The 15687-nt window shown below is 42.8% G+C and overlaps 1 protein-coding gene across 1 annotated transcript in view; it reads left to right on the top strand.

Moving 5' to 3' along the window:
• Window positions 1-15687, top strand: part of ptprub (protein tyrosine phosphatase receptor type Ub) — a 259721-nt gene that overhangs the window by 229272 nt on the left and 14762 nt on the right. The window contains exons 25-28 of the mRNA XM_038977378.1: window positions 16-165; window positions 9861-10175; window positions 11135-11260; window positions 12555-12712. Coding sequence (XP_038833306.1) covers window positions 16-165; window positions 9861-10175; window positions 11135-11260; window positions 12555-12712 — 749 coding nt within the window. The remainder of the gene's footprint in view (window positions 1-15; window positions 166-9860; window positions 10176-11134; window positions 11261-12554; window positions 12713-15687) is intronic.

Below are 15687 nucleotides of genomic sequence, written 5' to 3'. Positions count from 1 at the left end.
TCTCTCTATCTACAGGAGCAGTACATATTCATCCACGATGCCATCCTGGAGGCTTGTCTGTGTGGAGAGACGGCCATCTTGGTGAATGAGTTTGCCATCACCTACAAAGACATGCTGCGGGTGGACTCTCAGAGCAACTCCTCCCAGCTACGAGAAGAGTTCCAGGTCAGTCACACACCGGAATTAAATAATACACCTTCTGTTACGTTGTGAAATACTATTTGACTTCCCAGAAAAGGTTAAGACAAAACAACACAACCCCAACCTAGAAAACTAAATTGAAGCACTGTTGGATATTATGACTTTGTTGCTGGTGGACTAGTGGGGGTCAGACAGAAGTTGTGTCTGACCTTAAGTCAGTTGATGTAACGATGCTGGATGGCTCAGAAGTCCAACATTGTAGCAGAAAACAGGACAATTTTGACTGATTAAAACGGCACACTTGTGGAAAAATAAAGTCAATCACTAAGTGGCACAAGCTCATCCCAGTCGACAGATGGTGTAGAGAGAAAGGAGTTACAATGCGGAAGAGGCTGACAAAGAGGTGCGTGTGTGCACATCAGAACCAAGGTGAAAATAGTCGTATTTTGTAGTTTACTTGAAAATACCAACTTTTCAAATACTCAAGGTTATCACATATATTTTATATAGACTTTAAACTAAAAGGCAACTATTTTCCTTGATATTCAAATACAGGTCTCAGAAAAACAAATCATTTTTTAAAGAATTTTGATATGTTTCGGAAAACCAAATAATATTTGAAGATATATGAATATTTGCAAGTTATTTAAAAACGAAACATATTTATTTGATGTCAAACATTTGATGAAGACTGAAACACTTTTACAACTGTAAAACTTCAATTAAAGGCAGCATCTCAAATAGCTGCCTGTCCCTTTTAAATAGCCTGGCAACGACACAAATTTCGGCAAATAAACGGCTGCTTCAAATAAACGTGTCTAAATTAATTATTTACAAGTTTACCATGAATTACCATGAATTGCTTAAGAGGTTAAATGTTTGATTTGTTACATTACATAATAAATATCACAAACATCAAGTTTTTATCTCCAGTAAGAAACTGCTAGCCATTGGCTGCTAACAGCTGAGAACTGCTAGCTAACTGGCTAACTAACTGGCAAGCACAAAAATTGTCAACAACTTTGGTTGTACAGACCCCCAGAAATCGTCCAATCGCCCTCTGTTGTTTTGTTTATAGAGGAATACTGAGACAAAAGAAACGTGACAGTATGTAAATGAAAACACATTAGTGCAGGGGGAAAAAAATATATGTAATAGAATGCTGGAAATGAATGCTTAAATTAAACGATTAACCATACAAATCCGCAAAAGCGGTGTGCATTAGACACCTGGCTCAAATAGACACCTGGCTCAAGTAGAAACCTTTCTCTGTTAAGCAAACTTTTGTGTTCAGTGATTTAATCAAATAAACACCCGGGATATTGATTGAAGTTTTACGGTAGTTGAGTTAGTATAAATATATGATCATAAGTACATGGTTTGGATGGGTCTTAGATGTGAATCTTAATATAGCCTACAGCTAGAATAAAATGCACGAGGGACATTAGAGTAGACCACTTTTGCAGCTTCAAAATGAACAAGACATATTTTCATAATGAGTGAGACATAAAGTAATATAGTAACTTTGTGATTATTACAATAGCAACATTGTTACATACATAGGACTTTGGAAATTGCTTGATAATGGAATTATTACATAAGTGGAATAAGGAACAGTCACTGTTTCTCTTGTGTACGGTAGTGACAAAAACTCTCAGCTAATTGCTCTGCAATTAAAACACAATTACCAAAGTATTATGGAACAACATGCTAATATCTAGGAAACCCAAAGTTCCAAAGGCTGGGCCTAATATAGTGTATAAAAGGTCATGCAAGAAGTTTTGTGGGGATTCTTATGTTTATGAAGTAAAGAATATTTGCTGGTGTGTAATGAGGAGCAGCCAGATGCTGCACTTGACACATTTATGAAATTGCTTATTCCAGTTACTAATAAGCATGCACCCATAATGGAAATTACTGTAAAAACTGTAAAATCCCCTTGGATTGATGAGGATTTGAAAAATGTAATGTTTGAGAGGGATGGGGCAAAAGGTATGGCAAATAAGTCTAGTAGCATAACCGATTGGCAAACGTACTGCAAATTCAGAAAAATCATGTGACTGAACTGAATAAAAATAAGAAACTATACTTTGGAACAAAGATAAATTATATAAAGTATGATAGTAAAAAAGCAAAAAAGCAAACTCGACTCCGTCATTCAGTGAATCAGATGGCTCATTCATAACAAAATCCACTGATATTGCCAACTACTTTAAAAAAAAATTGGGGCAAGATAAGCAAACTTAGGGATGACATGCCAGCAACAAATACTGACACTACACATCCAAGTATATCTGACCAATTTATGAAATAAAAGCATTGTAATTTTGAATTTCGTAAAGTAAGTGTGTAAGAGGTGAAACAATTGTCTATCAACAAAGACAAGCCACTGGGGTCTGACAACTTGGATGGAAAATTACTGAGGATAATAGGGGACAATATTGCCACTCCTATTTGCCATATATTCAATTTCAGCCTCCTAGAAAGTGCCCTCACACTTGGAGGGAAGCTAAAGTCTTTCCGCTACCTAAGACTAGTATAGCCCCCTTTACTGGCTCAAATAGCTGACAAATCAGCCTGTTACCAACCCTTAGTAAAGTTTAGGAAAAAATTGGGTTTGACCAGATACAATGCTATTCCACAGGAAACAAATTGACAACAGACTTTCAGCAAGCTTATTATTATTATTAAATATTTTTATATAAACCTCTATTTAACTAGGCGACTCAGTTAAGAACAAATTCTTATTTACAATGACGGCCTACCCCGGCCAAACCCAGACGCTGGGCCAATTGTGCACCGCCCTATGGGACTCCCAACACGGCCGGATGTGATACAGCCTGGAATCGAACCAGGAACTGTAGTGACGCCTCTTGCACTGGGATGCAGTGCCTTAGACCGCTGCGCCACTCGGGAATGTCCTTCCTTTATAGGGAAGGACATTCAACAAGCACAGCACTTACACAAATGACTGATGATTAGCTGTGGGGGTTGTTTTGTTAGACTTCAGTGCGGCTTTTGATATTATCGATCATAGCCTGCTGCTGGAAAAATGTATGTGTTATGGCTTTACACCACCTGCTATATTGTGGATGAAGAATTACCTGTCTAACAGAACACAGAGGGTGTTCTTTAATGGAAGCCTCTCCAACATAATCCAGGTAGAATCGGGAATTTCCCAGGGCAGCTGTCTATCCCCTTTACATTTTCAGTCTTTACTAACGACATGCCAGTGTGTGTGTATGTGTGTCTATTTATGTGGATGACTCAACACTATACACTTCAGCTAATACAGCGACTGAAATGACCGCAACACTTATCAAAGAGCTGCAGTTGGTGTCAGAATGGGTGGCAAGGAATAAGTTAGTCCTAAATATAAAAAAAACTAAAAGCATTGTGTTTGGGACAAATCATTCACTAAACCCAAAACCTCAACTAAATATTGTAATGAATAATGTGGAAATTGAGAAAGTTGAGGTGACTAAATTGCTTGGAGTAACCCTGGATTGTAAACTGTCATGGTCAAAACATACTGATACAACAGTAGCTAAAATGGAGAGAAGTTTGTCCATCATAAAGTGCTGATCTGCCATCTTAACAACACTATCAACAAGGTAGGTCCTACAGGCCCTAGTTTCTACCTTCTTAACAACACTATCAACAAGGCAGGTCCTACAGGCCCTAGTTTTGTCCCACCTGGACTACTGTTCAGTCGTGTGGTCAGGTGCCACAAAGAAGAACAGTGCAGCACGGCTGGCCCTTTAAATGTACACCAAGAGCTAACATTTATAATATGCATGTCAATCTCTTCTGGCTCAAAGTGGAGGAGAGATTGACTTCATCACTACCTGTATTTGTAAGAGGGTGTTGAATGCACCGATCTCTCTGTTTGAACTACTGGCACACAGCTCGGACACCCATGCATACCCCACAAGGGATGTCACCAGTGGTCTCCTCACAGCCCCCAAGTCCAGAGCAGACCATGGGAGGTGCACAATACTACATAGAGCCATGACTACATGGAACTCTATTCCACATCAAGTAACTGCTGCAAGCAGTAGAATCAGATTTTAAAAAACAGATGCAAATACACCTTATGGAACAGTAGGGACTGTGAAGAGACACAGACACACACACGATAGCATACACACTATACACACACGTACACATGGATTTTGTGTTGTAGATATGTGGTAGTAGAGTAGTGACCTGAGGGCACGCACTTAATGTCTTGTGAAATCTGTTGTGATTGTGTTGTAATGTTTTTAAAATTGAATAAACCTCCTTAATTTTGCTGGACCCCAGGAAATATAGAATATTTAGCAGATGTTATTGCGGGTGTAGCGAAATGCTTCTGTTCCTAGCTCCAACAGGGCAGTAGTATCTAACAATTCACAACAATACATAGACATCTAAAAGTAAAATAATGGAATTAAGAAAAGTATAATATTAGGACCAGCAATGTCGAAGTGGCATTGACTAAAATACAGTAGAATACAGTATATATATATGAAATGAATAAAACAGTATGTAAGCATTATTAAAGTGACTAGTGTTTCATTATTAAAGTGACCAGTGATTCCATGTCTATGTATATAGTGCAGCAGCCTATATACAGCAGCCTGAGTAATGGGGATCCATAACAAATACAAATACAAATATAATGTTGCTCCAAAAGTAATTACAGTTTATTACACTGGCACAAATAGTTGTAGTCACCTTCAAATTAACTGTTCGTTCCCACATCAAAATTGTTCTATGACTTTTTTTTTAAATATTTGAATAAAGATCTCAGAAAATGTATGCTTTTTTTAAGGTCTGGTGCAGGTGTATGTGCATGAATGTGAGCTTATGTATGTATGCATGTGTGTTTGCGAATGGCAAAACATGGATTCCAGTTTCCTCTCACATTTATAAGTGTGTGATTGTCATTCAAATCTCCCATAATTTCTGGGAAGCTGGGAATGTGGTGGTCTCAGAGCACTTTATTTGATTCTGATTAGGACAGAGGAGCACCAGGTGTGTTCCCACATGCATTAATTTCCTCTCTTAGCCCTCCAAACGGTACTGTCTACTGACTCTACTATAAGAGCAGCAGCATTGATTCAAGGTTTCTCATTTCAAAGTACTGCATTTCATACTGGAATAGGCCCACTTTAAGTTTCAAGTTTTAATTTCACGTGCACAAGTACAGTGAAATATTTTCTTGCAAGCGCTAAACCCAACAATACAGTAATCAATAACAATGTAATCCTAAACATAACATAAGGTAGAACAAAAACACATGAAAAATAAGAAGAACACGAGAAAGTAAGCATACTATCTACAGGGTCAGTCAGTTCCAGTACCATATTAACAATGTGCAGGAATACTGGAGTGATAGAGGTAGATATGTCACCTTAGGGGTAAGATGACTAGGCATCAGGATATATGATAAACAGAGTTGCATGTGCATATTATGTGTGTGTGAGCAAATGATGAAGTGAGTGTTTGTGTGTGTTTTGGAGTGTCGGTGTGCATGAGTGTGTAAGGCCCTGTGAGTGTGCAGTGCAAAAATAAAATAAAAGGGTAAATTCAGATAATCCATGTAGCCATTTTGTTAGCTATTTAGTTACCTATTTAGCAGTCTAATGGCTTGGGGATAGAAGCTGTTCAGGAGTCTGTTGGTATCAGACTTGATGCACCGGTACCACTTGCCGTGCAGAAGCAGAGAGAACAGTCTCTATGGTTTGGGTGGCTGGAGTATTTAACGACTCTCTGGGCCTTCCTTTCACGCTGCCTGATATAGAGGTCCTGGATTGCAGGGAGCTCGGTCCCAGTGATGTACTGGGCTGTCCGCACCACCATCTGTAGCGCCATGCGATCGAGGGCGGTGCTATTGCCATACCAAGCAGTAATCAGCCAGTCAAGATGCTCTCAATGGTACAGCTGTATAACTTTTTGAGGATTTGACAGCCCATGTTAAACATTTTCAACCTCCTGAGGTGACTGTGAGAGTGTGTGTGGACCGTTTTAAGTCACACCGAGGAACTTAAAGCTCTCGACCCGCTCCACTGCAGCTACAGCCAACTTCGCCAAACGGGAGATGATTTAACAAAAGCGCATTTGCGAAAAAAGCACAATCGTTGCACGAATGTACCTAACCACAAACATCAATGCCTTTCTTAAAATCAATACACAGAAATATACACTGCTCAAAAAAATAAAGGGAACACTAAAATAACACATCCTAGATCAGAATGAATGAAACATTCTTATTAAATACTTTTTTCTTTACATAGTTGAATGTGCTGACTACAAAATCACACAAAAATTATCAATGGAAATCAAATTTATCAACCCATGGAGGTCTGGATTTGGAGTCACACTCAAAATTAAAGTGGAAAACCACACTACAGGCTGATCCAACTTTGATGTAATGTCCTTAAAACAAGTCAAAATGAGGCTCAGTAGTGTGTGTGGCCTCCATGTGCCTGTATGACCTCCCTACAACGCCTGGGCATGCTCCTGATGAGGTGGCGGATGGTCTCCTGAAGGATCTCCTCCCAGACCTGAACTAAAGCATCCGCCAACTCCTGGACAGTCTGTGGTGCAACGTGGCGTTGGTGGATGGAGCGAGACATGTTGTCCCAGATGTGCTCAATTGGATACAGGTCTGGGGAACGGGCGGGCCAGTCCATAGCATCAATGCCTTCCTTTAGCAGGAACTGCTGACACACTCCAGCCACATGAGGTCTAGCATTGTCTTGCATTAGAAAGAACCCAGGGCCAACCGCACCAGCATATGGTCTCACAAGGGGTCTGAGGATCTCATCTCGGTACCTAATGGCAGTCAGGCTACCTCTGGCGAGCACATGGAGGGCTGTGCGGCCCCCCAAAGAAATGCCACCCCACACCATGACTGACCCACCGCCAAACCGGTCATGCTGGAGGATGTTGCAGGCAGCAGAACGTTCTCCACGGCGTCTCCAGACTCTGTCACGTCTGTCACATGTGCGTGTGAACCTGATTTCATCTGTGAAGAGCACAGGGCGCCAGTGGCGAATTTGCCAATCTTGGTGTTCTCTGGCAAATGCCAAACGTCCTGCACGGTGTTGGGCTGTAAGCACAACCCCCACCTGTGGACGTCGGGCCCTCATACCACCCTCATGGAGTCTGTTTCTGACCGTTTGAGCAGACACATGCACATTTGTGGCCTGCTGGAGGTCATTTTGCAGGGCTCTGGCAGGCGGAGGTAGCGGTCCTGCTGCTGGGTTGTTGCCCTCCTACGGCCTCCTCCACGTCTCCTGATGTACTGGCCTGTCTCCTGGTAGCGCCTCCATGCTCTGGACACTACGCTGACAGACACAGCAAACCTTCTTGCCACCGCTCGCATTGATGTGCCATCCTGGATGAGCTGCACTACCTGAGCCACTTGTGTGGGTTGTAGACTCCGTCTCATGCTACCACTAGAGAGAAAGCACCGCCAGCATTCAAAAGTGACCAAAACATCAGCCAGGAAGCATAGGAACTGAGAAGTGGTCTGTGGTCACCACCTGCAGAACCACTCCTTTATTGGGGGTGTCTTGCTAATTGCCTATAATTTACACCTTTTGTCTATTCCATTTGCACAACAGCATGTGAAATTTATTGTCAATCAGTGTTGCTTCCTAAGTGGACAGTTTGATTTCACAGAAGTGTGATTGACTTGGAGTTACATTGTGTTGTTTAAGTGTTCCCTTTATATTTTTGAGCAGTGTATATTTTTAAATCTGCATATTTAGTTAAAAGAAATTCATGTTAGCAGGCAATATTAAACTAGGGAAATTGTGTCACTTCTCTCGCATTCATTGCACGCAGAGTCAGGGTATATGCAACAGTTTTGGCCGCCTGGCTCATTGCGAACTAATTTGCCAGAATTTTACGTAATTATGACATAACATTGAAGGTTGTGCAATGTAACAGCAATATTTAGACTTATGGATGCCACCCGTTAAATAAAATACGGAACGGTTCCGTATTTCACTGAAAGAATAAACGTTTTGTTTTCGAAATTATAGTTTCCAGATTTGACATATTAATGATCTACGGCTCATATGTCTGTGTGTTATTATAATTAAGTCTATGATTTGATAGAGCACTCTGACTGAGCGGTGGTAGGCAGCAGCAGGCTCGTAAGCATTCATTCAAACAGCACTTTACTGCTTTTGCCAGCAGCTCTTCGCAATTCTACAAGCATTGCGCTGTTTAAATTCATTACAAATCCTACAATGTGATTTTCTGGATTTCTTTTTCTCATTTTGTCTGTCATAGTTGAAGTGTACCTATGATGAAAATTACAGGCCTCTCTCATCTTTTTAAGTGGGAGAACTTGCACAATTGGTGGCTGACTAAATACTTTTTTGCCCCACTGTATATGCTGACCTCATGCCTCAATCAGCTTCTGATTGGTGAGAGTCAATACTCCTGGCCAACGTTGATTGGCAGATGTGTAAAGCAAATGCGTGTGCCCACAGAACAGTTTTTCAAGGGAGGGTGTGAGAGAAACATCCGCAGGAGCTCAGCCATCCACCTAGAGATGCACGTGCAATTATTGAGCTGGGAATATTTTCACTCTGGGAGAAATGTTTACATGACACAGGGCAGTAGTCATTGTTGCATGAAGCCTTAGAGTTCTTGGGAACAGGATTGACGATGGTCATTAAAACATGTGTGGATTACAGACTAGAACAAGGAGAAGTTGAAAATGACCATGAATATGCCTGCCAGCTCTGAGTACGAGTCCTGGAATACCATCGGACCCCGCAGCCAGGCGGAGGTTGACATGATTAAAGACCTTACTCACGTTGGCCTCGGGAATGAGAGATCACCCAGTCCTCTGCGTCGGTGATGGCCCTCACACCTGACACTTTAACTGGTTACTGTGTTTTTCCTTATATACTCCATATCAATTATGCCACTTTCATTACTTGACAATTTATTACTTATGCGGGGGAAAATGTGGTCTTTGATTACATGTTGTTAGTTCTTACCTAAGTTAGATGGTCAAGTGAATCCCTTTGATCCTGTAATTCACCCAACTGACATTCCTTCTGAAAGGATCCATGCCAAGTGCAACCTCAATAAAACCTCGAGCTATATTTTGCTCATGCCGTATCTATCACAGAGCCCAGGTAGAGCCAATACCAGCCAGTATCACTGAGATCAGCATTTCCCAGATCTATTATTGATGTGGTGCATTAATGATCCAACTATTCTGTTCATATTGTTTCACGTAATTAGGGTGGAATGCTTAATGTTTATCAAAGGGAATAGGTGCAAAATATTCTGTTTTTCGTTTGTTTTCCCAAAGGTTCATAACATTTGCATTTGTGTTCATTATGCATGAGCCTGGCCTGGCCTGATTTTTCCAATTTGTTATTGAACTCTGACTATTTCAGAGTGATGTTAAACTATTTAAAGATGCTTCTAACTGGTATTGACAGAGAATAATGAGTGGCCAATCTGTCATTAGCACGCTGTTTCTCCACCCCCACTTCCTCCCCTTCTCTCTGTCCACCTCCATCAATTCCCTCCTTTTTCTTCATCACCTATTTTTATTTCTGGTACTTCATCTCACCTCACCTATCTCATCAATTCTCCCTCCATTAAATCTTTATATCCATCATCCCTCCCTCCCACCCCTCTTTTCTTCCTCCCCTCCATCTTCCCTCCCTTTCCACCTCCCCTTCCTCCTCCAGACGCTGAACTCGGTCACCCCTCACCTGGACGTGGAGGAGTGCAGCATCGCCCTGCTCCCCAGGAACCGGGAGAAGAACCGCAGCATGGACGTGCTGCCGCCCGACCGCGCCCTGGCATTCCTGGTCACCACCGAGGGCGAGAGCAACAACTACATCAACGCGGCACTCACTGACAGCTTCCACCAGCCCGCCGCCTTCATCGTCACCCCTCACCCGCTCCCCGGCACCACCGCCGACTTCTGGAGGCTGGTGTTCGACTACGGCTGCACCTCGGTGGTCATGCTCAACCAGCTCAACCAGTCCAACTCTGCCTGGGTAAGCTATATATTTTAGTATTTATGTATATTAAGGTATACTGTTTGCATGTAATGTATATGTATGTATATGTTAATGAATGCAGTTTATTAGGAAAGGACAGTGTTCTATATGTGATTCCGCATTTCACTTTTCACAGTGAGAAGTGCTGCAGATCTGAGTCTGAATCTAGTTCTGATTCTACTGGCAGTGTCTGGGATGCTGTATCTTAGCTCAACTTTTGCTCCTGTGTCCATAGGTCTGATATCAGAAGACTGCTGCTGCTCTGCCATCATGTAGTTGTATGAGTGTGTGTGCGTTTGGATTTGTTTTTTCACACCGCATTGTGCCTCTTTGATGTCTGACCACATTGATATTGTGGCGTCAGTAACACTCCTCGCTTCATTTCGATCTCTAGAGAATCAGCTATATCACTTTTAGTCCTACCCCTAAGCTATAACTCAAGGTTTCTCTTTGTAGGTATCTCACAGTGTCTGCCTGACTGTCTCTTAATGAATTACAAGACACTCTTCACAGGGCATTAGCCCATCCCCCTCTGCTCCTGTCTCATCTCCTTAATACCGGCCCACCTCTCTCTCTCTCTCTCTCTCTCTCTCTGTCTCTCTCTCTCTCTCCCCACACTCACTCTCTCTCTCTCTCTCCGCACTCACTCTCTCTCTCGCTCTCTCTCTCTTTCTCTCTCTCTCCGCACTCACTCTGTTTCATCCTTATGTGAGAGCCCTTCCTCTCAGAAAGGTCTGCTTTTGTTACCAGTTCCAATCACATGCTGTTGGAACGCTTTTGGAGTCGTAACAGGGTGGTTTTGGGGGTGAATTAATTGGACTGGTATTTCCCTTTTGGAATCTTGACAGTGATCTATAGGTCCCAAAGATGCCAAATGAACTATTTTCTCCTCCTCCTTTTTTCACTCTACCCTCCCTCTCTGTCTCTCTGTTTCACCTCTCTCTCTCTCTCTCTAGCCTTGTGTCCAGTACTGGCCAGAGCCTGGTCTACAGCAGTATGGGCCAATGGAGGTTGAGTTCCTGTCCACGTCAGCTGACGACGACGTCATCACTCGTCTGTTCCGTGTCAAAAACGTAACAAGAGTGAGTCACTAAGAGCATTTATACACACCTGCATGCACACACACACGCACACACACAGAGGAGATGCTTTCAACATTATAAAACAAGCGTCTTCCTTTTTCAATTTCCTGCTTGTCATTACATTGATGGGCATCTTCCTTTTCTTCCTGCCGGGATACTAAGGGGGACTTTGACCGTAATGCATGTCACATCCACAATGTGTGATATTCTAATAGGCTCAAATGCATATTTTCTCGCCCTTTTTATTTGTTCATAAAGCATGTCACACATTTAAATACAAATACCTGACGTAGAGAATCAGGCAGAACTCATGAAATAGGCTACATGTCAATCCCAACTGAAGAAGATTACAGCTCTGTTGTCAAAGTACAGGGGGTACTGGTGTTGTCAAAGTCCCCCTTAGTATGCCGGCAGGAAGAAAAGGAAGATGTTCCCTCCCTACCTCTGTGAAGAATAATAGAGACTTTGTTTGGTGTGCGTGTGCATGTGCTTGCTTGTGCGTATGCGTACTTGCCTTCGTGTGTGTCTTAATTATCTCTTTCTGTCTGTCTGTCAGAACGGTAGAAAGAACAAAGTGTGTGTACAATACTGTGTGTGGGTGTCTAAATGAGTAGGTGTGTTGCATCACTGTCAACCAGATTGGCACTTCCATGCGAGGCCTGTCCCTGCTTGCAGGCTGTGTGACAGGAGGTGCCCATAACCACCCTCAGAGTGGCATCCTCTTTTCCCCAATCTACCCCTCCTGTCATCCCTCCTCACCTACACTACCTCTCTCCTCCACACTGCACTGTCAAACAGCACCTCACACAACGCGGAACAATGCTTGTGTGTGTGTGTGTGTGTTTGTGTGTGTGAGAGAGAAATAGGTCCATAGAGCATCTGAAAATCCCACTTCCATGATTGTAACTTCTCCTTGCATCCTATTTGTTTGTGTTAGTCCAATCTGCATGACATACAGTGCATCCCTAGCTCCTTACGTGTAGGGCTGGAGGCTGTTATATCTGTCACGTGTGCCCCTGCAGCAGCAGTGATATTAATGCAGATGCTAGTATGGGCTATAGCTCTGAGCACACAGGGACATCTCCCTTTCCCATCCCAGGTCTCAGTCTCACCAGCAGACTATAAATCTCACACACACTTATCGACACACATGAGCTAGCAGCACGCAGGCAGGAACTCATGCGCGCACACACACACACACACACACACACACACACACACACACACACACACACACACACACACACACACACATTCAGGTCTCATGAGCTTCATGTTTTCTTTCTGTCCTTAGCTCCAGGAGGGCCAGCTGGTGGTGTGTCAGTTCCAGTTCCTGCGCTGGTCAGCCTACCGCGACGTGCCCGACTCCAAGAAGGCCTTCCTCAGCCTGCTGGGTCATGTGCACAAGTGGCAGAGGGAGTGTGGAGATGGCCGCACCGTTGTCCACTGCCTGTGAGTTTTCCTGACAATCTGACACACACACACACACACAAGTGCTCACATGCACGAACGCAAACACTGACACACAAGCACACACACAGACATAGACAGGTAGCCTAGCGACAAGTAGCCTAGTGATTAGAGCGCTGGACTAGTAACCGAAAGGTTGCTGGATCGAATCCCAGCGCTGACAAGGTAAAAATCTGTTTTTCTGCCCCTGAGCAAGACAGTTCCCCGGTAGACCGTTGTAAATAAGAATTTGTTCTTAACTGACTTGCCTAGTTAAATAAAGGTAAAAAAATACACAAACATACACACACAACAGCGGTACTCCAAGCTCAGTTCATCACAGGCTGGAGGTCAGCTTGGCCTTCACCTAATCAAACACCAGCCGTCAACATAGCTAACACCCAATCACAGACAATGAAGTAGGCGTTACCTCTGGAAAAACACCAGTTCATAATGCTCAAAGGTACCAGCCTTCAGGAACGCCCCTGCCCAATCAACAACTACAGACCAACCCTCAGGACATGCACCAATCAGTGTAAGAGGTGGTTTGAGCAGTAAGCATGATGCCACATGGCTTCTTGGCTGCATTGCACTGTGCTCTCCTCCTCTCATAAGAACTCAGCTCAGGACCTGACTGAATATGGAGCCTTGTGCACATTGCTGAACCACGACACGTGCGCCTCCACCACCACAGTCCGAAAACACATCACTCAGTGCTGTCACACAGCATTACCCACGGCAACCGGGAAAGAGATTATGGCGATGAAATCAATTATGGCTTAATACAGAATGTGCCGGCTCTCACGATAGTAAATTCAAGGCTGCCAAACTGCTGACGCCGATTGATTACTTTAATATTGCCCGTATTGGCTGCCGCGGCGACTGGGCGCCTGCCTTCCCAGGGTGCATGTCAGGAATGAGAATGTGGCCTCGCCTCCTTTGTGTATTAATCCTCCTTTTGCTTGTGATGATAACCCAGACCGTCTAGCGCCACAAAAATGCCACACACAACAAGCTTACTGGACCCTGTCCTCGCATTTCAAGGCCGCGTTGAGACAACGACTTATCAGTGACCCAAGCCCTGCTCAGATAACCCCTACCATTTTGTTGCTGAGCTGTTGTTGTGCTGCTGCAAATGTACATTTTCCCAGAGGTGTTCACATTCATAATGCAAGTAACCTAAATTATGTTCCTCTAAATGCCTCTGTCAAAACAACTGCTATTCTCAGCAGTAAGCATGTGCCTATGAACCTAAGTTATACTGTTAGCGCTGAGACGCTTTGCCCTAGTGCACTATCAGCTCAAATGTAAATATCACTGTCATGTCTACCTCTAGGTCTCCCAGTAAAGCAATTAAAAACAATCAAGAATCCCAGAAAAAAATGCTACAAATAGACTACATTAACATAGGTAGCCTAAGAAACCAGGTTCATGAATTTGATAACTTGCTAGCAACCGAAAGCGTTCATATACTGGCTATCTCTGAAACTCACTTAGATAATTTATTTTTATGATTCAGTTGTAGCAATATATGGTTATATCATCTACAGAAGAGTCAGGAATGCCAACGGAGGAGGTGTTGCTGTTTATATTCAGTCATATTCCTGTAATGCTTAGAGGATCTTGTGTCAAATGCTGTTGAAGTGATATGGCTACAGGTTCACCTGCCTCACCTAAAGCCTATTCTAGTGGGGAGTTGCTATAGACCACCAAGTGCTAACAGTCGGTATCTGGATAATATGTGTGAAATGCATGTGATATCAACAGAGAGGTATATTTTCTGGGTGATTTCAATATTGACTGGCTCTCATCAAACTCAAGAAAAAGCTGCAAACTGTAACCAGTGTCTGCAAACTGGTTCAGGTTATCAGTCAACCTACCAGGGTATTTACAAACGGAACAGAAACGAAATCATCCACTTGTATTGACCACATCTTTACTAATGCTGCAGACATCTGCTCTTAAGCAGTATCCAAACCCATCCGATGTAGTGATCATAATATATCCATATCTAGGGAAAAACAAAGTTTCAAAGACTGGACCTAAAAAAAGTGTATAAGTCATCATACAAGAGGTTTTGCAATGATTCCTATGTTGAAAGATGTGAAAAATATTTGTTTGTCTGGTGTGTGTAATGAGGAACATCCTGACGCTGCACAAAATTGCTTCTTCCGGTTACTGACAAGCATGCAACCATAATGAAACTGACTGTTAAAAATGCCAAATCCCCATGGATAGATGATTCATTGAAACACTGTATGGCTCAGAGGAATGAGGCTAAAGGGAATGGCAAATAAGTCTGGCAACACAGCAGATTGGCAAACACAGAGTAAATTGAGAACTCGCGTAACTAAACTTAACGAAAAGAAGAAGAAACTAAACTCTGGAACAAATATAAATTATATGAAGAATGATAGACAAAAGCTCTGGAGTATCTTATATGAAATTATAGGCTTTTAAACTAAGCTAACTCCGCTCCATCCTTCATTGAGGCTAATGGCTCATTCATAATAGTATCAACCAGGTTGGCACCCGGAAGGACTCTGACATCGTTCACGCTGCTCGTTCACGCTGCTCGTTCCGTGGGTAAGCAAATGCTCCTACCATTGTCTCTTGCACTGTGTTTTGGCTTAATGCTCTGCATACTGCTTGTATCCGCAGCACTAACGTGCGAGTTGGTAATCTCCCGCTCATTTAGTAAAGTGCAGCCAGGATCCATACAGTGAGGAAGTTGTCCGCTTTCTCTCTGTTTATCGTACTGGTGCATGTGTGTTGCTTGTGTGTGTTTGCCATTTCACTAGCGGAGCTTGTTTTCGGGATGTGGGTTGTGTTTGCAAACTCCTTTTAGCTCACAACAAGCTTGTAGCATAGCTAATTCTAGATAGAAAAATTCAGCAAATCTCAATGTGGAAGAGGAATATGTCTCAAGCAGAAATAGTTCTATAAAGATCTAATAGATCTGCTGGAAAATAACTTTG

The sequence above is a fragment of the Salvelinus namaycush genome, chromosome 37 (assembly GCF_016432855.1).
Source record: "Salvelinus namaycush isolate Seneca chromosome 37, SaNama_1.0, whole genome shotgun sequence".
NCBI lineage: Eukaryota > Metazoa > Chordata > Actinopteri > Salmoniformes > Salmonidae > Salvelinus > Salvelinus namaycush.
Note: the sequence above shows the minus strand (reverse complement) of the source record. Positions and strands in the feature narration are given on the sequence as shown.